We start from the raw sequence: 22,855 nt of genomic DNA, 5'->3' as shown, positions 1-22,855 counted from the left end.
GTAAGGCCTTTCTCACAAGCTTTTTCCCAGGAAATAAAAAAACATTGATTTGGGGATGTCTTTTGTGTGTGTGTGCAGAATTCCGAAAGTGAGAACGAGAGCGTCCGTTCGGATCCGCATTCATTCGTGAATCACTACGCCAATGTGAATGATTCCCTGCGACAGAGTTGGAAGCGACAGAAACCCGTGCGAAACTACTCCAGCTACACGGATTCCGAGCCCGAGGGTAGTGGCGTGATGAGTCTCAATGGGGGTCAGATAATTGTAAATAATATGGCACGATCGCGGGCTCCACTGCCTGGATTCTCTTCATTCGTCTGACCACCGCCCCAATTTGATAGCACCTAGCAGTTGAGGAGCTTCTCATGTGATAATCTTCAAAGTGAACTTATGATATGAAAAGAAAGAAATGCCCGATGGAGCTTTTAATCTCGCTCCTTCGGGCATTTTTCTTCTTTCTTTTTATTGTTTTCCTTTGTGTAAATAAGACTCTCATAGCACGTAGCGAAAAAAAAGAGATGAATCCACCACGTTAACGAGGAAAAAACAATCAAAATTTGCATTATTTACTTAATTAGCGCATAAATGATTAATTTAATCACTGTGTCCAGTGATGTAGGTAGACCTTTTTTTCTATTATTAATTTTATGACCTTCACACAAAGATTTTTACTTTTTCTTTCAAATCTTCTCCCGCCAAATGTGTGAAGAAGGTGGGAAAAGAAAATTGTCACGAAAGAGCATTTAATGAAGAAACATTTCGTGTTTTTATTCTCCCAACAAAAGAATGAATTGACTGAGTATCTGAATAGTAATTTAAAACTTATTTGTTTTAGGAAAACATAATAATTAATTATGCGTACTGTTAGTGGCATAAGCTTTAGAAATATTTAATAAGAAAGCGAGAAAGAAAAAACATTGAAAAGAATCCTTTTGTACATAAAAATTTTCAATGCTTTTAAAATTGTAAAATTGACGATATTCGTGCATTTAATAAGATGATGAGAAGATTAATTCTCATTTCGTGAATGAAAAAAATTTAGAACAGAGTTGGAGGACACACTGCCAAAATTTATAGATAGGAATTTAAGGGATAAAACATTTTCTTGCGCGAAAAAAAAAACGATATTATGCTTTAAATTAGGATTAAAGAACATTTTGATTCATTAAAAACAAGATGTGAAGAAGAAGTTTTCATGGGAAAGTTCTCACTCGGCTAATAATTATATTCTTGGAGAATGAAAATTTCATTTTTTTTTGTGTTGGAAGGACTTTATTCGCTTTTGTACGATGGAAATCGTTTATCGAGAAAACAGGGGGTAGACAAAGACTCTATTTCCATAGGAATTCACTGATCACTCGCTGAGACACCCAGGAAAATGCTTCAATCTGAAAAAATCCACCACCACTGGATAGATAATTTAATATTCTATCGATTGATAGCTTTTGAAGGGTGTCTCACGAAGATTAATGCACTAAAACTGATTTTAAAAATTTTGATGCACTTTTTGGAAATAAAATGACGTCATTTTCTTCCTTTAACTTCTCTGCAAACCGTCCGCCATTATTTGCTGTGTTCGGGTAAAAAAGGGCTTTGTCTACCCCCTGCGAGAAAACGATCAGGGGCTGCTGTATTCTCTAAGAGTGAAAAACTCTCGGGACAAACTCCCGGAGACTTTGCAGGGAAAAAGTGAAGAAAACTTCACGTGAGCATGATCCTTTAAGAAAAATAATGTATCCGTGATAAACTCCCGTAAGATTTTCCCGGTTCTCACGTTTCTTTTAAAGCGCTAAAGCCTTCAGGGAATTTTGTAGGGAATAAAAAAGAACAAGAAATCACGAAGGATACTTCCCATTTTCCACTGGAATCAGCTTAGTAAGGCTGCAAAAATTTATTTAAAAATGTAAAGAATGACGTCACTATCGTGTTTTTGTCTTTCAATGCATGAAGCATTTGCTTTGATGCTTCGTTGATGATTTGTTAACAAGCAAATGCCTTATGGAGCTTATGGATTAAAAATAACAAAAAATGCAATGATGACGTCATTCTTTGCATTTTTGAGAAATGTTTTCCCGTTTCTCCCAGCGAATCCTAGTTGAAAATACTTTACGTTTCTTTGGCAATCTCTAAAATTGTGTTCCATTATTGTTTCATCGAACGAGAGGTTATCTCATACAGAGACAAATAAACTTCTTTAGCTCGGTCAATAACTTTTCTTCCTAGACGAGCTAGAATTTCCTTCTAACGCAGAACGACGAGTTCTCTTGCGTCATATCAGTAAAACAATAAGAATTTCTTGTTCTTTCTGCTTGTTTTTTTTTCTTTACGATAATTTTTTGTCGATCTTGTTTTCCAATTCATGAAAGTTTCATTTTAAATAACAAAAATATTTCTTTTTAATCTTTAATTAAATTAAATGAAAAAAAACAAAGAAATCTTCGAGTGAGAACATTACAAAAACTTTAAAATGTTTTGAGAATAAACCTTAAATGAAAGATCTTCAAAAATAGTTTTTTATATCTTAATAAATTCCTTTATACTACAATTAGGGATCAACATACAAAATACCAATGATAAAATTCATATTTCATAGAGGAAACTTGGGCAATTTTGTCAAAAAAAATTAGTGAGTATTGAAACAAATTTAAAATTTCTTTTAAATAGGGAAATATTTTCTAACTAAAAATCATTGAAATTCTCAAAAAATGATATTTTCCAAACTCTTTGTAAAGAAGGCAAAATTGCCCGATTTTTCTCTAAATTTTAGTATAAATATAATTAAAATCATAAAGAGAATTAAATTATAAAAAGTTAACATTAATAAGTTAAGAGAAGCGTTTATTAAAAAAAATATAAAGAAAATATATTTAAAAAGTATATTATAGAAAGAACTTCCTTATATTGCTCACCTGAGAAATGAAAAAGAAAAAAAAATGCAAATGTGACGAGATCAATAACATTTTATCTCTAAACTAGCGTCTCTCCAGCTCTGTTCTGTACAAACAAAAAGAATATGAATTCCACCCCCATTCGAAGGGAGAGAGGAAAATGAGGGAAAATGTTGTGTGAGAATGTGTTTGAAACTGCCATAAATTTTATTAAGAGAAGACGATTTAATAATAATCTCCCAGTTAACTTTTATTGTTGCAATAGAGATTACAAGATTTTGCGATTGAGTGGGAGCAAAATGAGCGGGAGTAGAAAATAAACGGAAAAATTATCGCATTAGCAGTTGACCACTTTACTGATGATCCTCTTGAAGATATCAATACCACGCAGATAGACGTCCGCCTCGAGGTATTCGTCGTGATCGTGCAGGAGGACCGGGGTGTTGTTCATCGGTGAGAAACCAACAGCGGGAATGCCAATTTCGCGCACATACCGACTGTCTGTACCTCCGGGGAAGACCTGCGTCCTGATGTTGAGCTTCATCTCATCAATGGCACTCTTGAAGGCCACCCAGTAGATGTTGCTCTCATCGAGGGTTGTCTTTGGCACTGGAGGCTCCTTCTGCTCGAACTCAATCTCAATTCCACCTCCGGCTTCGTCGCACCACTTCTGCAACTGCTGCAGGAACTCCGTGTGATCCACATCGACGGCTAGGCGAATGTCAAAGCCAATTGTGAGGAGTGGAGGCACCACATTCGATTGAACACCTCCGGAAATCTTTGTTAGATTAACCGTCGTCACGTCTCCAATCAGGAGTTCTGGATTATTTTCCAGACGCTTCACTTCGTACTTCCTCAAATCCATGAGTTTGTCAATTAAATAGCGAACCTTAAGATCAAAAATTCATCAATTTAACCAATCTGCCTTGAAACCAATTCCCGACTAACCTTCTCCCCAGCTGTGTTCTTGTGCAGCAATGAACCATGTCCAGGAGTTCCAGAACAGTGGAAGTAGACATGCCAAATGGCTCTTTCAGCATAGAAAACGGGGAAAGTATCAGTTGGACTGGCAATACCCTCGTCCAGTGAGAAGCCAACATTGAGCGCCTTGAAATCATCAGTGTGAACAAACTTTGCCATTCCCAACTTCCCACCAACTTCCTCATCAGGCACAAATGTCGCATGAATGGTTCGTTTGAATTCCACTCCGTCTTTTTTGAGAGCTCTAATGGCTCCCAGAAATTGCATTCCCACGCATTTCATGTCTTGCGATCCACGCGCAAAGATCTTTCCATCGGAGTCAAGATGGGCCGAAAATGGTGGATGAGACCACTTTTCAGGGAATACCGGAACAACGTCCATGTGGCTATTGAGCATAATTGCGGGCAGTGAGGGATCCTTGCCAGTCAGCGAGAGGACTACGATGGGATTTTTGTCATTTACAGGATAGTAAACTTTGAAATCCATCGCGAGGGATGTCGCCTGACGACGAAGGAACTCCACGCATGGTTCTGGAATGAATCGTTGAAAATAAGAAAAAAATAAGCTGACCAAGCTTACGAGAGCTGTGTTTCTTTCAGTGTACCAATTTTGTGAGAGCAAACTAGAACGCAAATTCATTTAACCTCTAGGCCGCCAAGCGGGGTCGTTGAACGACCCCAGCCCTATATTTCGTGCTATAACTTAATAAATATAAAAGATACCATTCCCATCTTTTGGAAATAAGTTCTTTGGTTATCTGAGGAGGTTGTGTAAAAATTTCAGCTCAATCCGTCCACCACAAGAAAAGTTATTAAGGAAAATGTAGAAGAAGGGAATTCAAAAATTGGTGTAACGGCCATGCTGCGGAAAATTTCTCAGAATGAAGTTAGTCACATCATAAATCATATGGTTGAAGGGGGTTGAAGGGTTGTGTTTACTTTCTCACTTTACCTTCTCAGTGTCAGAATTTTCGCGAATAAGTAACATAAACAACATAAAACATAATTAGAAGCATATAAATGTGCAAAACAATAAAGAATATTCGAGAAATATTGCCATTTATCATGGTGCGGGAAGTGAGGGGAATGTGGGGAAGTAGTGAAAAAAAATAGCAGTTGCGGTCAACTTCGTGGCAAATTTCTCACGAAGAAAGTGTGAAAAATGAGTGAAAAATGTTTTTCCCTAATATCTTCTTCTGCGTGTTTCCGGGTGGCGAATTTGTGATGCAAGGGGCAAGAGGACTATATAAGGAGTCTAAAGGTAGTGACCCGACAGTTCCCGGTTTTATAGTTTATGAGAAAATCGACTTCCTTCTTGGGGTCGTTCAACGACCCCACCTTGGCGCTCTAAGGAAGCTCCAAGGTCTTGGCGGCCAGCAGGTTAAATACGCGCAAAGTCCGAAAAAGTTGAAAAGTCATCCCCCAAAAAAACTTTAAAACGTCATATCTCGGGAACGGCTCCATAGATTTTCGAGTTTGAGCTATCGTTGGAAAGCTCTTGATGGCCCCTACAACATATCAAAATTTCAGATTTTTAGCTATTACAGGGGCTGAGATATAGCGAAAACAAAATTTTGAGGTTATTTAAAATGGCGGTCGGGGGGGTGGGCGGGTGGATTTGACCTCATAATTGGATTTCTTCCGGTCGATATTTAAACTTTGCCGTTTACCGCAAGTCTCTATCTATTACCGTTCTCTTGCAATTTAAGTTTATAATCCGGACGGCCGGCCGGCCGGACAATTTTTTTTTGGCGCATACGTTTTTTGGAATGTAGGGACCCTAATTCGTGCTCATCCCAAGTTTGAGCCCGATCTGACGACTTTCGATTTTGCTCGGTACACAAAAGCTGTGTCTGAAAGAAACACAGCTAAATCACGGGAAAATATGTCGCAGCACCTGCCCAAAGGTGAGACTTCTATTCTAATTTATTTTTATTTGAAGTAATGCCATCTGTTTTAATTAATTTATATGAATCGAAATATGTCATAGAAAAATAAAAAAATATATATTTTTAATAGTTCGAATAAAAGAATAATAATAAAAATGACTAATTTGTGGCAATTAAAATTTCCAAAAAAATAGTTTAATAGACGTCACTTAGCATGAGTGTGGAATAAAAGACAAGAAATTATTTTTTTTTACAATTTTATAGTGAGAAAACGTGACGACTATTAATTTATTTCTTCTATCAAGTAAACTTTTATTTATTTATTTCTTATTACTTTTTTTAAAATTATTTTTTTATTCAAATAATATTGGTTAATTATACAGAAAATAAAATCAGTTGATAGTAATGCAGATTAAAGAGTCTGCGGAGATATTGAGCTTATTTACAGGAATCTTGAATCGCTTTAATTTCTTAAGTCGAACCTAAGTTGCTAATTTTTTAAGCTAGACTTAAGATTTCTAGATTTGTCTTAAGAGTTCCTTTAAAGTAGATTTTTGTTTTTTTTTAGCTTATCATCAAAAGGTCAGACATTTCAGATATGTTTAGACCCAATTCAGTCCTACGTTAAAACATTAAAAGCCTGATCTTAAAAAAAAAACTAAGGATTATCTTAATTATTAATTTGGGCTGACTTAAGAAACTCGAGTCTAGCTTAAAATACTAAAGCTTGGTTTAGGAGAAGTTAGGTCTTATCACAGTTCAGCTATTTATTATATTCCTAGCTATTTATTAGCGAGAAGAAATGGTATAAAATAAAAAGCATTGTTCTTAAATTTGGTACCATTTAATGCCCTTTTCACTCCCATAACTTTCTACTTTCAAAGTTTTATTAGTTTCAAGTAAAAGCGCATTGAAAAAGGTCGTAAGTGGTCCGAATTGGGCCACGTTCCCCTAACTGTGTAACGATGTCCTCTTTATCCAGCTCTTTTCGGCCAGCTTGTATAGGTACTTACCTGCCGGTGTGCTTTTTTTGTAAGGGCGCCAGATCTCAAAGGAGATCGCACACCGGGGGTTTTTGAGAGGAAAAGATCGCACAATTTGGGGAGGTTTTAAATAAAAAAAGAAAAATTTAACTTAAACCTCACTTTAATTAATAAAAAGAGAAAAATTATAATTTGGACTTAAAAGGAATTTACTTTACACTGTTTATTTAATTAATTTAAAAAGAAAAATGATTTTTATAAATTTAATTTGGAAGAATTGACTCTACTTTAATTTTATACACTTCAATTATTTAATTTAAAAGAAAAAGAGATTTTAATTAACGCGGAGATGTTGGGATGATGATGTTGCAGCTAGGAGAGCTGAATCCAGAAGACCGATGATTACTCACACAAGAACTGGCGATAGCCCAAAAATCCCCACCACCGATCTTTAGATCTCTCTGCATTCGCCGTGAGAGAATTTTGGATATTTCTACTATCGCCTAAATTTATACACCAGCCTAGCGCATGTACATGAAGATATGAATGTAACATCATCCCCCTTCCCCTCCGGAAAGATTGCAAAAAAATGATAATTCATAATAATATTCAAACATCGAAGAATGACACATAAAATTCCAATATGCAAAAGTTATCTCAGACCATCGAATATTTCAGAATTTACTCTACGGTGGCACTAAAAGGAATTATTTCAAAAACATCGACTAGTCAACAATTTACCACATCCTTTTTCATTACTACGGTCGCGATCAGACGCACCCTTCATTTCTAATATGAGTTCAATTTTAACGTCCGGTTCATCAACCTTTACCCTGGATTTGCTTAATTTTTTTCAATTTTATATTATTATTTTTAACGCGTATTTTCAACTTTTAATTTATTCCTGTTCACAAAATAGAATTTCCATCAATTTCCATTCTCCAATTTTCAATCTTCAATCTCCAATCTTCATCTTCTTCACATTATTTTTAAGATACAACTACGAGAGCGTCCGATGTATTTAAGGCCTTTTTAACAATGTATCTTTATCGATGACTTGCTTCTTTTAGCAACTAAAAATTTCGTACCATACATCCAAGGTCTACCAACTCTGATGTCTCATTTTCGAGAGAGATGATATACCATGGATGTCCCCATTTTTTGTCCCATCATCGACTTCGTTGCGACCCTTAAGGTTACGTTTTCGGTATGCCTTGGGCCGTTCAGATCTCCGTAGCTTCTCGCTACCACCTTAGGAGCGACGACATCCCCTGAGTTGTATCTTAATACACAGAACCAGGAATATTCAATTACTTTTAAATTCGGAAAAAAATTAAATTTTTCTTCAATCTTTTTCCTTCAAAGAACAATTTTTCTTTAACCAATTTCATGTTTTTAAACATATGTTCTCTCAATTTTTCTTAAAATTTTTCAATATTAAATTTTATATTTTAATTACGCATCAAACAATATCAAATCCAGAGCTTGTATCAGAAACCATCAGTCTCCACCTTACAACACTTTCAAAATTCTAGGTGTGTACTCTCTTTTCATGTATTATACGCAACGCGAGCCGATACCTGTAAAACAACTGTCTTTCAGCGCCTTTTATATGACATTTTATGAAAAAGACAAATCCGAATGGTATGATACAACTAAATTGCAATTTAAATTAATTAACATTTAACATATTCATTCAAGAAAACTTAGTTTCTTTTACTATGCGATCAATTTGGCTTCAAATCCTTTTTGTGGTAACGACCTTTTCTTGACTCGTTTCCCACATCTTCAACAATATACACATCATTATGCTTTGAAATCACCCTTGCCTTTACCCATGTAGGAAAAAACTTGGCTTGTAGCCCCTGAGACGCATTTGACAATTTAAAATTTCGTCTCCATACTACATCTCCTACACTAAATTCGTGATTTTTAGCACTATGGTTCGCATCATATTGTTCTTGAGACGACTTATGAATTTTTCTGAGGTTTTCATTTGCCCTACCACGAGACTTTTGCAATTGCTCAATACGGTTCTCGTCACTAGGCTGGTTACCTACATCCAAAATCTCATATTCTTGTCCGTTAGCTATCATATTTAGACCAAAATTTAAATAGTATGGACTATACTTGGTCCCTTCGCTTACTGCCGCACGCATAGATACACCTATCTCAGGTAAAAATTCATCCCATCTATTGTGCTTTTCTTTAATGTAAGACTTAATAGCTGTTATTACTCCCCGATTATATCGCTCTGTCGCGTTTGCTTGCGGATGATAAGAGGCCGTGGTCCAATGCTTTATCCCTGATTGCTTCAAATAGCTTTCAATATCTTTACTGACAAAACTAGTGCCGCAATCTGTGTAAAAGATTCTTGGATACCCAAATATTGAGAAAACGTTTTCTCTTAACACTCTTATAACGCCCTGCGACTTGGCATTTCTCATCGGAAATAATAAGACAAATTTACTCAGCCTATCAACCACTACCAAGAGCCAAACAAACCCTCTTTTGGTCCTGACTAGTGGTCCTACAAAGTCCGCTGATACAAATTCCCATGGACGTTTCGCCTCAATAAATTTTCCCATAGCCGGTGTTAATGAATAATTTGGTGATTTGATCGACTTACAAGTATCACATTTTTTTATGTACGCAGCTACTTCCTGCCTCATTTTTGGCCAATAAAAGAACTCACAAATTCTATGAAAAGTTTTAAAATAGCCTAAATGACCCCCTGTGGGTTCATCATGATATTTTGCTAAGATTGCCGGTCTATCCTCCTTCGGCACCACTAATTTCCACTTGTGTTCACTAATCTTATCTTCATTTAAAAATGAACAATTTTTATATAGTTTCCCGCTTTTTATTTGGTAATCAGGAAAATCAGACGGATTTTCTGATACTTTTTTATATAAATTTTTAAACCATTTATCTTCTGAACTACCCTCTACTGCTTCTATGCATCGTGATAAAAAGTCTGGCAAAATGTGTTCTTTTCCCGCTCTATGAACAACCTTAAAATTGTGGTGTTGAAGCTTCATTACCCATCTAGCTAGCCTACCTTTTACCTCATTCGTATTTAATAACCAAATTAATGCAGAGTGATCTGTTTCTATAGTAAAATTTGAACCTTCTATATAATCATTAAATCGCTCTACTGAAAGCACTACAGCTAAACATTCTTTTTCGGTAGTGGAGTAATTTTTTTGACTTGCCGTGTACTTGTGTGAGTAGTAGGAGATCACACGCTGGTCATCTCCTTCTCCCTGTAGTAGGCATCCTCCAGCGCCGAAATCGGAACTGTCGCACTTGATGACGAATGGTTGAGTATAGTCCGGCGTAGCTAAGATCGGGGCTGTGGTGAGCAGGTGCTTCAGTTGTTCAAGAGCAGCATTTGCCGCCGGAGTCCAGGAGATTTTCTTGGGATTCCCCTTCAGCAAGTCCGTGATGGGCGTAGCTACCTGACTGTAGCCTGGGATGAAACGCCTGAACCATCCCATCATGCCGAGCAGCTGACGCACTTGTTTGACTGTTTGCGGTGGCTGAATATCCTGAATCGCCTTGACTTTCTCCTGATTCGGACTGACTCCTGATGCACTGACTGTGTAGCCAAGATACACCAGCTCTGGCACACAGAACTTTGACTTTGCTGCGCTGATGGTGAGATTCGCAGCCTTCAGACGTCGCGCCACCTCCTGGAGGCACTTGATGTGTTCCTCAAAGGTCTCTGTAGCGACTATGATGTCGTCCACAAAACAGAAGACGTCCGGCTCCAGATCGACCCCGATGACACGAGACATCAACCTTGACATCTCCTGGGCTGAATTTGTACAGCCAAAGGGCATTCGGTTGTAGATGTACATGGGTCTCCCCGGAATGCTGAATGCTGTCTTCTGTTTGGACTCTTCGTCAAGTTCTATTTGAAAAAAAGCATCGGATAAGTCGAGAGAAGACAAATATTTTGTACCAATTAATTTGGATAGGATATTATCGATATTTGGTATGGCAAAAGAGTCTCGAACCGTGATTCGGTTTAATTTTCTTGCATCTAAACAAATTCTTGCTTGGCCATTTGGTTTGTTTACTATTGTAACTGGATTAGACCAAGGACTTGTTCTGCACTCACTAATTACACCAAGTTTAAGCAAACGTTTTAATTCAGCATCAACAGCTTTTTGTCTGTGGAAAGGTACTGGATAAGATCTTTGCCTTATGGGCTTATGATCTCCCGTATCAATGGTGTGCTTTAATACATTTGTGCACCCAAATTTTCCTTCAGATGTTACTAAAAATTGTGCTATACATTCCTGAAGCTGAATACTTTGTTTTTCAGTAAGCTGTGGAGACTTTAACACCTCATTTACTTGATGATTAGGAAAATTTATGCCAACACCAAAACTTCGACAAAAATCCATACCCAAATATAGCGGATGAGTGAGCTGATTGCACACTATGATTTCATGATTCTTTGTAGTTCCATTGAAAGTTATTGGAACAATAGCGGAAAATTTAGTTTTATGCATAGAACCATCTGCAGTTCTCAAAAAAGTATTTTCTCTCAAAATCTCCAAATCAAGGCTCCTCAGGAATTTTAACCCGTCCTTGCCCAGGATAGTACATGTACATCCTGTATCAATCAGACCTTTTACTACTTGATCAGCTAATTTAACTTCACAAAATATTCTACCGAAGTTATCACTGGACGTAGCAATATTTAATTCACTGATTACATGGGCTTTTGGACATACATTTCCCGAAGGTTTTCCGACAAAGAACTTTTGGCGATTGAATTTTTCACGGTAATTTTTCTTTTCTGAAACCGTACTATTTACTTCACTTGCCACAATATGTTCCAAACCTTGATGAGATTCATGAGATTCTACACTATCTTCTTGAGATACCTCAGACGCGAATTCTTCTATATCATTTACATTATCTAAACTTTGGTTTCTTGAATTACTGTTTACAAACACTAAAGATTCAGTAAGACTGCACACTTCTGCACTGTTCCCCCCATCCCTCTCTGCCAAATTTTCTTCATGCAAATAGGATGAGTTGATAAATTCGCGATTATTGAAGGTTTCAGATTTTTCGGCGACTCGCGACACCTTCTCTACCGAGACGCCCTGTCGCCCCCCTTGGTGTTACAAACCGGACACCTCGACGTAATGGTGTTTTCTAAGCCGCATTTATAGCACATTACGTTACACTTTCTGGGTTCCTTGCAATCCTTGATCTTATGTGGACCGCCACAATTTACGCACTTTACCGCATTTTGTCCCTCATTTCGCGAACCTGAACGATTTGTATTTTGATTATTTCGTCCACCACGCTGATTTCCACGAGAATTAATACCGCGTTGCTGTTGTTCTGACACTTCTTGTACTTGATTTTGATTCTGGGAGCCCCGCTTTGGAAGATTTGGTTGAGGAGCATACAATCTATTGTACTCAATTTGCTTGAGAAGTGATCCAAGATGTGCCATTGAATTAATTTGAGTTAAGGCCAGCGCATTTGAAAAAGAATACATTAAATTTCTTCGGGTGAGCCTTATTTTTTCATTCTCTGAAATCTTATCTTCTAATTCATCAAAAAGCTCTTGTAGAGCCGCGAGAAAAACCTCTACTGGCTCCCCTGGCCTTTGTTTTCTTTCTTCAATGCGCCTCCTTATTGAAAAGTCACTTTCTACATCCTGAAAAGCAGATTTTATAGCCACAGTAAAAGATTCCCATGTGGTGAGGTATTGCCAACACGAATTATACCACAAGAGAGCATCTCCTGTGAGAAAAAAACGTACAGCGCGATTTAGAATTTGCAAAGGAACGCCTTGAGCAGCGCTCATTCGCTCAAGGTCAATAATAAAGGACTTGACTTTCTTGGCTCCTCTCGCACCAGAAAAAGAGATCCCCCAGTCCTTGAAAGAACCTGGGGTAACTCTTACCATTGGCTCGATCGGATAATAAGTCCCTGTTACACATTCTGCACCATTATTTTGATTTTGAGGTGGATTATATTGTGGAGGATATTGCAATGGACGGAATGCAGGAATTGTAGGGTTAAGTTGAGTTGTTTGATTTGTAAGAAAAGGAATTTCCCAATTATACCTTGCGATATTCCCTCTGCCGCGGCCACCCATAGAACCAACAGACAAAGATTCACTCTCATTAGAATTTTGTAACTTGTGTTTTTCCTCATATTCGCCCATATGCTTCTCCAATAATTTCAACACTTTCCGCGACCGCGTTTTATCCGGATCACTGTCATCGGCAACGTACTTGCAGCGGTGACGCAAATGCTCGAACAATACTCTTATGCCTCGCTCCCAATCGGGTTTAGGATCAATAAGATTAAACTCAAACTCCGCGACACGCACTATCAAATCTTTAGTCGAATTATTTCCTTGAATCACCACCCTTTCTGTACTTTCCCAGTGTTTTAACAACTCCGAGGATAGGTTGCGATTTTCCCAAGGTTCACCTTTATTACGCAAGGTTAATTCGAACTTAATATCTTCCTCCGTCAACAATGAAAAATCCAATTGATTACTTGACCTGGTTCGCGGAACAGCTCCCAAATTCCCGGCCGCACCAAGACCGAAACCCGAAGGCCTTCCGAAGTTATCCATTCGGTTAACTTACACGTAAACAATTCTATGTATGTAAAAAATTAATCCCCCCAAAACCACCCAATGGGCCCTGGATGAGTGTTGGAAGATAATTTTCACAAATTCGCAAACTTACTCGTGCAAAACTCGCGCAAATCTATCGAATGCGCAACTTCCCAATATCTCACCACGTGGTAATGTAAAAAATGATATAATTTTTAAGATAATTAGATATTTTTCACCAGACAGCTTCCACACGTAGAGCTTATGCTTTTACACTTTTCGAGCTACGTTGGGCGCCAAATTTGTAACGATGTCCTCTTTATCCAGCTCTTTTCGGCCAGCTTGTATAGGTACTTACCTGCCGGTGTGCTTTTTTTGTAAGGGCGCCAGATCTCAAAGGAGATCGCACACCGGGGGTTTTTGAGAGGAAAAGATCGCACAATTTGGGGAGGTTTTAAATAAAAAAAGAAAAATTTAACTTAAACCTCACTTTAATTAATAAAAAGAGAAAAATTATAATTTGGACTTAAAAGGAATTTACTTTACACTGTTTATTTAATTAATTTAAAAAGAAAAATGATTTTTATAAATTTAATTTGGAAGAATTGACTCTACTTTAATTTTATACACTTCAATTATTTAATTTAAAAGAAAAAGAGATTTTAATTAACGCGGAGATGTTGGGATGATGATGTTGCAGCTAGGAGAGCTGAATCCAGAAGACCGATGATTACTCACACAAGAACTGGCGATAGCCCAAAAATCCCCACCACCGATCTTTAGATCTCTCTGCATTCGCCGTGAGAGAATTTTGGATATTTCTACTATCGCCTAAATTTATACACCAGCCTAGCGCATGTACATGAAGATATGAATGTAACAACTGTAGGTACGGTGGTCTTACTTAAGAAACTTAGGGCCACATTCAGCGTAAAAATTTCTTTTATTCTTATGATGAAAGGTAAAAAGAATTATGATACCTAATAGTAAAAGATTTTGTACGCTGAATATGGCCCTTAAGCAAGAATATTTTTTTAAAAAATTAAAGAGGTAGCACACAAAATTGATGAATTTTAAACTATGAGACGTTTATATCCAAATTTTCAAATCTTGACTACAAAACACAATTCTATTGAAATAAATTGATTAATTTTCTATAAAATTATTCAATCCAGAAAAATTCATATAACAAAAAAACGTTCTTGATCCTAACTAATGATGATTTATTAAATTAATTTAACAATAAAAATTGACGAATATGAATAAGAAGAAAAAAAATCTTTTTAGCCTTCACCTTTAAAACGAGATCATAAATTTTCATCTTGTGGCTGTTTTATTTATAAAAAGAATCGCGTCTTATCATTCTCTATTCTTCTGCTATCACGCTTATTTACTCATTTGTGAGAAATTTTTCTATTTGCGAATATTTCTCTCTGCAAGAGATTAGGCGGGCTTATCAATGCCCTCGTCTGCGTGTAGTTGAATTATTTTTTTGGTTGTTGTTGTTGGTTTCACAACTCCCCCAATCGCTGGCAATTGAGAACTTCCTCCGTCCCATTTCACACGATACTCACCATAATTGGGTTTTGGATGGACACTGGGAATCCTCAGATATTCCCGGAAGATCTGGATTTCCTTGTCGTTCTCCCATTTGTCCGTCATTGTTGATGTTGAGTTTCTGCAGCCACGTCACGGAAAAACTTTTTTTTGCAACTTTTACTGTGCGATCTCTCCTGCTGCGCTCACGAGAGGCGACTGGCTTAAAAATAAACCTATGGGGGGAATTTATGGCGAAATGCTCGGAGATATGCGACTGTCTCTGCTTATCTGCGCTAGTGTGCCGCATGTCCAAGACCACGGAGATTACAAAATATTGGCCACAGACACGAAAGAAGGCACCTTTGTTGTGGTTTTGCATGGAATATTTTCTTTCTATTTTTTTTTTGTAAAATTCTGTGACAGTAGAACAGGACATTAAGTGGTCAGGTCAGGTGAGTAGTACTACAGGACTCCAAAATGCTTCATCATCTTCAGGTTCTGCATGTGAAGCTGCTGATTGACCTCCTTCAATTCTGGTTTGATGGGTCGAATCTTAATTGGTTCAGTGTTGAAGTGAAGGGGAACATTTAACGGTGGGATGGGTTTCATAAAATCCTCTAAATTGGGCACAGGGTCTCTTGGCTTCTTGGCAGGATCTTTCTTCCGGGAGAGCTTTTTCTCCTCGGCAAGAGAGACATCATTAACATTAACAGGTACGAGATTCTTGTAGACTCTAGTAAAGCGATTGAAGTTTAGCTTCTTATAGACCTAAAATGATACACAAAACACCAAATAATGAGGAAGTTCCGGTGAATTAGGCACAGCGAGGATTACCTCTTCCTTCGAGGAAGCAACAACAGCAGGATCAACATTGATTTTCTCAGCTTTCTCCTTGGCAGTCGCCTCCATTCGCTGTCTCATCACAAGGGCAGTATTAAGCTCTGGCTTCTTGAATCTGTTGCCCGATTCGGAAGTCTTCTGGGGAATCTGGGCAGGAGCACTTCTTCTACTCTGCACAGCGGAGCGCACTCCAGAAGACTTTTCCGGCTTTTCAGCTTCCTTCCGGACAAAGTTCTCACTCTTCCGGACATTTAGGGGCTTCAGCGGTTGCTCTGTATTTCTCAAAAGAGTTTTCCTTACCTCACTGCTTTTCCGGGACATTTTCCGGTTTCAACATAAAAGTTTAAAATTCAAGAAGAAAGACAAACAGTTACACCCAATAAAAATCTCTTCTGATGAAATTAAATCATTGGAAATTATCTTTGGAAGATTATAGGAAATCTCCTATTGTTTCTCCACGTTTCATTTACATGTTTCTCAAATTTTCGCATAATAGTGGTTCTTTTCCTAATTTTAAATTTCCATCAACTTTACAATAAAACATATCGTGGGTAATAATTCTAATCTCTTTAGTCTTATCAGTATAGGCTAAGAATGAGACATGGTAGACTCTTGAAAATAGATAACAAGCCAAAAACCACCATAAATATTCTTCGTTGATAAAATTTTCATTTAGTTCTCTCTCGTTAGCTGTGCAAGAAATATAAAAAAAAATTTAATTTTAAATTAGCGCTAAAATGACGGACAAGTGGGAGAACGACAAGGAAATTCAAATCTTCCGAGAATACTTGAAAATTCCAAGTGTTCATCCAAATCCTGACTACGGTGAGAGCTTTGAGCAACATGAAAAGAATATTTTTTAGACTTAAAATAAATTCTTCATAGAACCATGCGTGGAGTTCCTTCGTCGTCAGGCGACATCCCTCGCGATGGATTTCAAGGTTTACTATCCTGTAAACGACAAAAATCCCATCGTGGTTCTCTCGCTGACTGGCAAGGATCCCTCACTGCCCGCCATTATGCTCAACAGCCACATGGACGTTGTTCCGGTATTCCCTGAAAAGTGGTCTCATCCACCATTTTCGGCTCATCTTGACTCGGATGGGAAGATCTTTGCGCGTGGATCACAAGACATGAAATGCGTGGGAATGCAATTTCTGGGAGCCATTAGAGCTCTCAAAAAAGACGGAGTGGAATTCAAACGAACCATTCATGCGACATTTGTGCCTGATGAGGAAGTTGGTGGAAAGTTGGGAATGGCAAAGTTTGTTCACACTGATGATTTCAAGGCGCTCAATGTTGGCTTCTCACTGGACGAGGGTATTGCCAGTCCAACTGATACTTTCCCCGTTTTCTATGCTGAAAGGCCCACCTGGCGTGTTCATTTTAATTGCTCAGGTACTCCAGGACATGGTTCATTGCTGCATAAGAATACAGCTGGAGAAAAGGTAGAAACAATTTAGTCATTTCTTGTACTTAAAGTTCCAGAATACAGTTTTTATTTCTATTCTAGGTACGTTATATGCTGGATAAGATGATGGACTTCAGAAAACATGAAGTGAAACGTCTGGAGAGCAACCCTGAACTCCTTATAGGAGATGTAACCACAGTTAATCTAACAAGAATTTCTGGAGGAGTTCAATCAAATGTGGTGCCTCCACTTTTGCGAATCGGCTTCGACATTCGTCTCTCCATGGATGTAGATCACAGTAATTTCATGAAAAAGCTCGAGAAATGGTGCGAGGAAGCTGGTGGTGGTATTGAGATTGATATAGAATTGAAGGAACCTGCAATGCCAAAAACAACCCTCGATGAGAGCAACATTTACTGGACTGCTTTCAAGAAGGCCGTCGATGCGCTAAAGTTGAAGATAAAGACGCAGATTTTTCCAGCAGCAACAGATAGCCGTTTTGTGCGAGAAGTTGGCATTCCCGCAATTGGATTCTCGCCAATGAACAACACACCAGTCCTCCTTCATGATCACGATGAATATTTGGAGGCAGATGTATATCTCAGAGGCATTGATATCTACAAGAAGATCATTAATGAAGTGGCTAATTGCTAATGCGATAAAGTTAATTGTTGAGCATAATAAAATAGCATGAGTAAGGGGAAAAACGATTGTGTATTTTTAAATGTATTTTATGAATTTTTTGCTAAATATTTTTGTATATTCCATTTCCGCGGATTTAGTCCATTTTTCCCTGGACAACTTTGGAAAAATGGATGCGATTTTTTATCTGGTTGATGCATATGCTTTTAGAGTTTATTGCTATGTATGCTGCATATGCTTTTGGTGTTGTTTGTAAACAGACGCACGTTGTAATTATTTTTGTAACAAAATTTCCCGAATATTCTGTGAAAGTGTGGAGAAATCGGAATTTCGCAATGGACAGATAACAGATAAGGTAAGAAAAATCACAGTTGCTTTGAGAATAGAAAAAAAAACCTTTTTTAAAAGAAAAGGAAATTCATAATTTTGTTGAAAGTGTTCGGCCTTCAATGGAAAATTCTATTCCAAAAAAGAACAATATTAGAAGATTTACAATAAAAATTAATTTTTTGTGATATCAGAGGAAATGTCTAAGGACATTTTTCCTTTAGATTAGAGGAAGAGTTGTTTGTTACGGGGTAGAGCAAAAGGAAGGAGAAAAGAGGAAAAATGAGAAAAGTGATTAGAGAATAAAAGAAAATTATACCAGAAAAAGAAATGTTACAATTTTAAATTTTAAAGGTACGATTTTTTAATATATCGAAGTTTTAATTAAAACAACATATTCTAATGACGAAATTTTAATTAATTAGAATTCTAACAAAAACTTCTACAGTAGCATTTGATTCATATAAGCTGTATAGCTTAAGACTGGGTTATGGGGGGGGGAAGGTAAGGGGGGTTACAAAAAAAAAGTAGCATTTGATGCTATCATGGTACAATGAGCAATAAAGAGGCTACAAAATTCTGCAAAATGCTACAAATAATGAATTATAAAATTGTTGGCACCACATCAATAAATGATCTAGAAAATTCTAACAGCAGCGAATAATATTCTAAAGATTGTCTCTCAGATCTAATCTCTTCAGGCGAATTTTTTTGCCTAATTAATAAAAATATTTTGATGTCCTGAAGAAGATCCCATCAACATGGAAACATTGAGGAAAAATTTCATAAAAATCATATCGAGATAGAATTCTTTGCATTTTTTCTTACCTCAAAAGTTGAAGGCGTAAAAAAAGAAGAGAAGGAGGAAGAGAAAAATTCTAATCTTGAAAAGTTGACCTAAAGAAAAATTCAGAGTTTTTAATAGAATAATTAATTGGACTATACCTATTAATTGGATTGCAATAGATTATAGAAAATACTTCTTTTATTCTCAAGAAAATAAATTTTTCTTGCTTCCAGAATAAGGCCCCTGGGTTTCCTTTTTCTCTAGAGCTTTCCACATTCAAGCTATGAAAAGACGTTGTTGCCAGGAGCGATGGTTTGTTTTGCCCCACTGCTGTTGGACGCCACACGAGATATTATTCCGCGTTGTATATAAAAACGATCGGGCACTTTTCATTTCTCACTCAGTGTCGCATTGAGTACATAAGAGAAGCTCGATTTTCGTTGCCCGAGCCCGCGCGATTTGCCACAACAATCTTCAGACGTTCGCCACCATTCGGCTAGAGAGTGTCGTCAGTTTTGTGCACAGAAAAGCCGGAAACGGGACAAGTGCTGGAAATCCGGGCCAAGTATCGTTCATCTGTACTCTCCTAATTAGTTCACCACGTATGAGAAGGTTTAAGAGAATTCACACCTTCATTAGGCACACGTCCTCTGACCACTTCTCGGAAGATTTCTGCGCCAAATCGGTGTTCATTTGAGAAGAAAATCCTTCTTGGGATCTAACTTCCATTCACGCACGTCCAGGAGGTCCAACAGTGTGTTGCCGAAAGGTGAATTTGCCTTCCTGCTGCAATTTGAAGTGTCTGAACCATTCTTCTTAGAGGTCAGTGAGGTATTTGCTCTGCGCATACAGTGGTGGCTAGAATTATAGGTGCGTTTTTGCATTCACATTAATGCAGCTTTCCTGCAAATTAAGCTCCAGGGTTAAATTGCAGGAAATCTTGAAGGAATTTTGAAGAGTTTTTGAGGGAATTAAGATAAAACTCAAAGTGTTTGTTTGAAATTTTAAATCTTCATAATCTCAGGACTTTTTGGGAGCTTTTTGATCGATTTTCTCAAATTCTTATTTTATTATTTTCATTCTTAAAATTGTTGTTCTTTCCATTGGGCTGTGGGTGGTAATGTAGCATCGCAACCGCCAAATTTGTTTTTTTTTAATTCTATAGAAAAAAAAGAAGGATCAGTTTTCATATCCGTTATCCTGTTCGCCAGTGCAGCTTTTAAAGTTTAATATGTTTTTCCTGATCTTCTGCAAAATAATTTGTTAATAAATCTTGAAAAAAAAGAGAAAATCAATAGAAAAGCCCATTTTAAGCCTGACATTTAATATATAAAAAAATATTTTAATGAAAGTCAGTCTACAAACCTTTTTTGCTTGAAAAGCTCTGTAGAATGAGCTTTGTACCCTTCAGCGTTCTCAAATATTTCTAAGAACATCTCGAAAAACATTCAAAATATTTCAAATTTCCCTATTCTCTGTCATTTAAAATTGTTTTTCTAATTTAAAATTTTCCGTTTAGCAATATTTTAATGAAAATTAATATCTTGGCACGTTCTAAACTTTCTAAGCTCACTACCTTGATGGTTGAATTTAATGGTTACTCACAAAGACATAATTCAAACACATTAGCCAATTAATGCCAAATAGTGCAATAATTTTGTCAACAAATACATTCCTCAGTTGAAAGCTCTAAGCTACCTTGTTTGCATTAATATTCAATGACGATCTCACAAATATTATTTTGAACTTTACGTCATATTTTTGTGGTGCTTTCAAACTTGCACGTTTTGCAGGAATATTGTTAAAAAAAGCTTCTTTTTTGTATTTTCTTATCAATGCTATTTTGAAAAGTTCGTGCACTATTAAATGAAACACGAGCTGATATTTTGATATGAACTTTCTATAAGCATGTCGATAATTTAGTTAGAATAATAAAGTTATTTAATCAGTTGTTCGTGATACTCTGGGGCAACTGGTCTTGTGTTTAACTTACAAAACTTTCCTTTGAAGAAAATCTTCTGCACATAATTTTATAGTCAGCACTGTAGCGAAATCATAGCTAAATGTAAGAGATTTTTCCTGCCTCATTGTTGCGATGGAGTGTGTGAGCTTTTTTTTATGCTGATGAGTACACAAAAAGTTCGCGTCAGCAAGAAGGTTTTCCTGCATTTTGCTTTCTTGGAAGAAATATACACAAAGCTCACACACTGATCGCGGTAGAGAAGTTTCTGGCACGAGTCCAGGAAAAGTTAATTTTAGATGCAATTTCAATTTTTTTATTACATAGTAACATTGTTTATTTGACTCTATCACACAGATCCTGCTCTCAGTGTGGCATCGTGGGAGCTGTGTAGAGAGAAAAGGAGATCAAGCAGCTGAAATAGTGTGAAGTTATATTCTGCAATCATTGGGTCATTTACCCACGAAGAATCTCCAAGAAATCGCCACTATTTTGGTGTATGAGCAAGTGGAGCGAGTAGTGCGAGGAAAAGTCGTGCTCTGTGTGAGAAGATCGCAGAATTGGGGCACACACGCAGTGCAGTGCTTGTGATCAGTGTCATCGAGGGTGATGGCTCCCATTGCAACAGTGTGTGAAGAGCAACAGAGTGCATCATCTGCTGAAATGTCCTCCGTAGATGCATCCAATGGATTAGTAGATGGTGAGTCACATAATATCAAATCTTTTTCTATTCCACTCTGTCGATCATCTGGTAACGCGTTCTCGCGTAATCTGGAGTAGCACACACATAAGTGATTGTCCTTCGGATGTGGATTGAAAATTAGGAAATTATCGCAATGACAAAAAACGATATAAAACTTGCTCATTGCCACGCATTGTGGAGTAAAAATTGAATTCACTATGATTTCAAAATAGTGTTAACCCATTTGACTCAATCAATTTGGCTGGTGACATTCTCGTGTGGAAACTTTCAAAGTACTACAACCAATTAGAGGCGGTGCAGTTCATGTGAAATTTATTGCGGGGGAAAACTATTGCTCAGATAGGTCGTCTCAATAGGTTGTTTATCTTTCATGAAGTCAATTGATTTTTATCGAGGAAATTTCCTTCATGCTAAAGTTCAGCTTAGAAAAGCGAATATTCTCGCACGCTCCACTTTGAACTATGTACTGAGAATGGTAAGAATGCTATTAAATTCAAAATATATATCTTATTAATTTAAAAATATCATTAAAATGCTTTTGGATTCATCAAAAGGGTTTTTTCGAAAGGAGTTTATTTATTTTGAGGCTCCTATAACGTCAGTTGAAGCTACACAAACCTGACACAAATAACTTTAAAATGAATCAGAAAACACTCAAAAAAATCAAAAAAATTTTCTACTATTATTTTTTTTTATTAGCTGTGATTCTTTCGAAGAAAAGAATAGCACAGCTTCTGTGTCCACTCTAAAACTCAAGGTCGTCGGATCGGGCTCAAACTTGGTATGAGCACGAATTAGGGTCCCCACATTCCAAAAAACGTATGCGCCGAAAAACTTTTCCGGCCGTCCGGCCGTCCGTCCGGCCGTAGTTTGAAGCTCAATTACAAGAGAACGGTAATAGATAGAGACTTGCGGTCACCGGCAAAGTTCAATTATCGACTGGAAGTCGTCCAACTATGATATCAAATTCGACCCCTCACCCCTGCATCCGCCATTTTGAATTTTTTTCAATTTTGTTTTCGCTATATCTCAGCCTCTATTATAGCTAGAGGTCTGAAATTTTAATATGTTGTAGGGGCCCTTAAGACCTTTTCAACGATACCCCATTTCCAAAAATCGGACAAGCGGTTTAGCAAATATAGACTTTTATCGAAAGTCGGCCATAACTCCTAAACCGGTTGACCGATTTTAACCAAACCGGTTTTGAATGAAAGATCTCAAAAAGGTCTACAATTATCTATACATAGGAAGTTTCAAAAGTTACCGCTAGAGGGCCTACAATCAAAAACCAAAGTTTCG

At 37.2% G+C, this 22,855-nt stretch overlaps 5 protein-coding genes across 12 annotated transcripts in view; 3 read left to right on the top strand and 2 right to left on the bottom strand.

Annotated features, from left to right (window-relative positions):
- LOC129791060 (protein sidekick) overlaps positions 1-3,228 on the top strand; it is a 46,264-nt gene extending 43,036 nt beyond the window's left edge. For all 5 annotated transcript variants that reach the window (XM_055828975.1, XM_055828973.1, XM_055828972.1 and 2 more), the window contains one exon: positions 79-3,228. In XM_055828975.1, coding sequence (XP_055684950.1) covers positions 79-321 — 243 coding nt within the window. In that variant the 3' untranslated portion in view covers positions 322-3,228. The remainder of the gene's footprint in view (positions 1-78) is intronic.
- LOC129791062 (aminoacylase-1-like) lies at positions 3,113-15,113 on the bottom strand. The gene is made up of 3 exons (XM_055828977.1): positions 14,922-15,113; positions 3,837-4,399; positions 3,113-3,777 (listed from the first exon to the last, which is right to left on the bottom strand). Exons 1-3 carry the CDS (start codon positions 15,007-15,009, stop codon positions 3,226-3,228), a joined length of 1,203 nt encoding a protein of 400 aa, XP_055684952.1. The 5' UTR covers positions 15,010-15,113; the 3' UTR covers positions 3,113-3,225.
- Positions 15,114-15,158: 45 nt separating this feature from the next.
- On the top strand, positions 15,159-17,844 carry LOC129791063 (aminoacylase-1-like). The gene is made up of 4 exons (XM_055828978.1): positions 15,159-15,338; positions 16,457-16,551; positions 16,612-17,174; positions 17,240-17,844. Exons 2-4 carry the CDS (start codon positions 16,464-16,466, stop codon positions 17,789-17,791), a joined length of 1,203 nt encoding a protein of 400 aa, XP_055684953.1. The 5' UTR covers positions 15,159-15,338; positions 16,457-16,463; the 3' UTR covers positions 17,792-17,844.
- Positions 15,281-16,120, bottom strand: LOC129791064 (uncharacterized). The gene is made up of 2 exons (XM_055828979.1): positions 15,721-16,120; positions 15,281-15,654 (listed from the first exon to the last, which is right to left on the bottom strand). The coding sequence occupies exons 1-2, from the start codon at positions 16,045-16,047 to the stop codon at positions 15,349-15,351; spliced, it is 633 nt and encodes a 210-aa protein (XP_055684954.1). The 5' UTR covers positions 16,048-16,120; the 3' UTR covers positions 15,281-15,348.
- Positions 17,845-18,013: 169 nt separating the features above from the next.
- Positions 18,014-22,855, top strand: part of LOC129791057 (6-phosphofructo-2-kinase/fructose-2,6-bisphosphatase-like) — a 45,935-nt gene continuing 41,093 nt past the window's right edge. Inside the window, exons 1-3 of one of the 4 annotated variants that reach the window (XM_055828967.1) lie at positions 18,014-18,134; positions 19,127-19,715; positions 21,211-21,553. In XM_055828967.1, coding sequence (XP_055684942.1) covers positions 21,463-21,553 — 91 coding nt within the window. In that variant the 5' untranslated portion in view covers positions 18,014-18,134; positions 19,127-19,715; positions 21,211-21,462. Of the gene's footprint in view, positions 18,135-19,126; positions 19,764-20,836; positions 20,959-21,210; positions 21,554-22,855 lie in introns of those variants that run through there. The other 3 variants (XM_055828966.1, XM_055828965.1, XM_055828968.1) reach the window with 3 other exon arrangements.

The sequence above is a fragment of the Lutzomyia longipalpis genome, chromosome 2 (assembly GCF_024334085.1).
Source record: "Lutzomyia longipalpis isolate SR_M1_2022 chromosome 2, ASM2433408v1".
In the NCBI taxonomy this organism is placed as follows: Eukaryota; Metazoa; Arthropoda; class Insecta; order Diptera; family Psychodidae; genus Lutzomyia; species Lutzomyia longipalpis.
The sequence above is the reverse complement of the archived record's forward strand: the minus strand, read 5'-3'. Positions and strand labels throughout refer to the sequence as shown.

Excerpts from the sequence above, each read along its gene's own strand:
- LOC129791062 (XM_055828977.1), bottom strand. The coding sequence starts at position 15,009 with ATGACGGACAAATGGGAGAACGACAAGGAAATCCAGATCTTCCGGGAA. Across the intron at positions 4,400-14,921 it reads CCATCCAAAACCCAATTATG|AACCATGCGTGGAGTTCCTT; the intron begins GTGAGTATCGTG and ends GATTCATTCCAG. Across the intron at positions 3,778-3,836 it reads AGAACACAGCTGGGGAGAAG|GTTCGCTATTTAATTGACAA; the intron begins GTTAGTCGGGAA and ends TTTGATCTTAAG.
- LOC129791064 (XM_055828979.1), bottom strand. The coding sequence starts at position 16,047 with ATGTCCCGGAAAAGCAGTGAGGTAAGGAAAACTCTTTTGAGAAATACA. Across the intron at positions 15,655-15,720 it reads TTGCTTCCTCGAAGGAAGAG|GTCTATAAGAAGCTAAACTT; the intron begins GTAATCCTCGCT and ends GTATCATTTTAG.
- LOC129791063 (XM_055828978.1), top strand. The coding sequence starts at position 16,464 with ATGACGGACAAGTGGGAGAACGACAAGGAAATTCAAATCTTCCGAGAA. Across the intron at positions 16,552-16,611 it reads TCATCCAAATCCTGACTACG|AACCATGCGTGGAGTTCCTT; the intron begins GTGAGAGCTTTG and ends AATTCTTCATAG. Across the intron at positions 17,175-17,239 it reads AGAATACAGCTGGAGAAAAG|GTACGTTATATGCTGGATAA; the intron begins GTAGAAACAATT and ends TTTCTATTCTAG.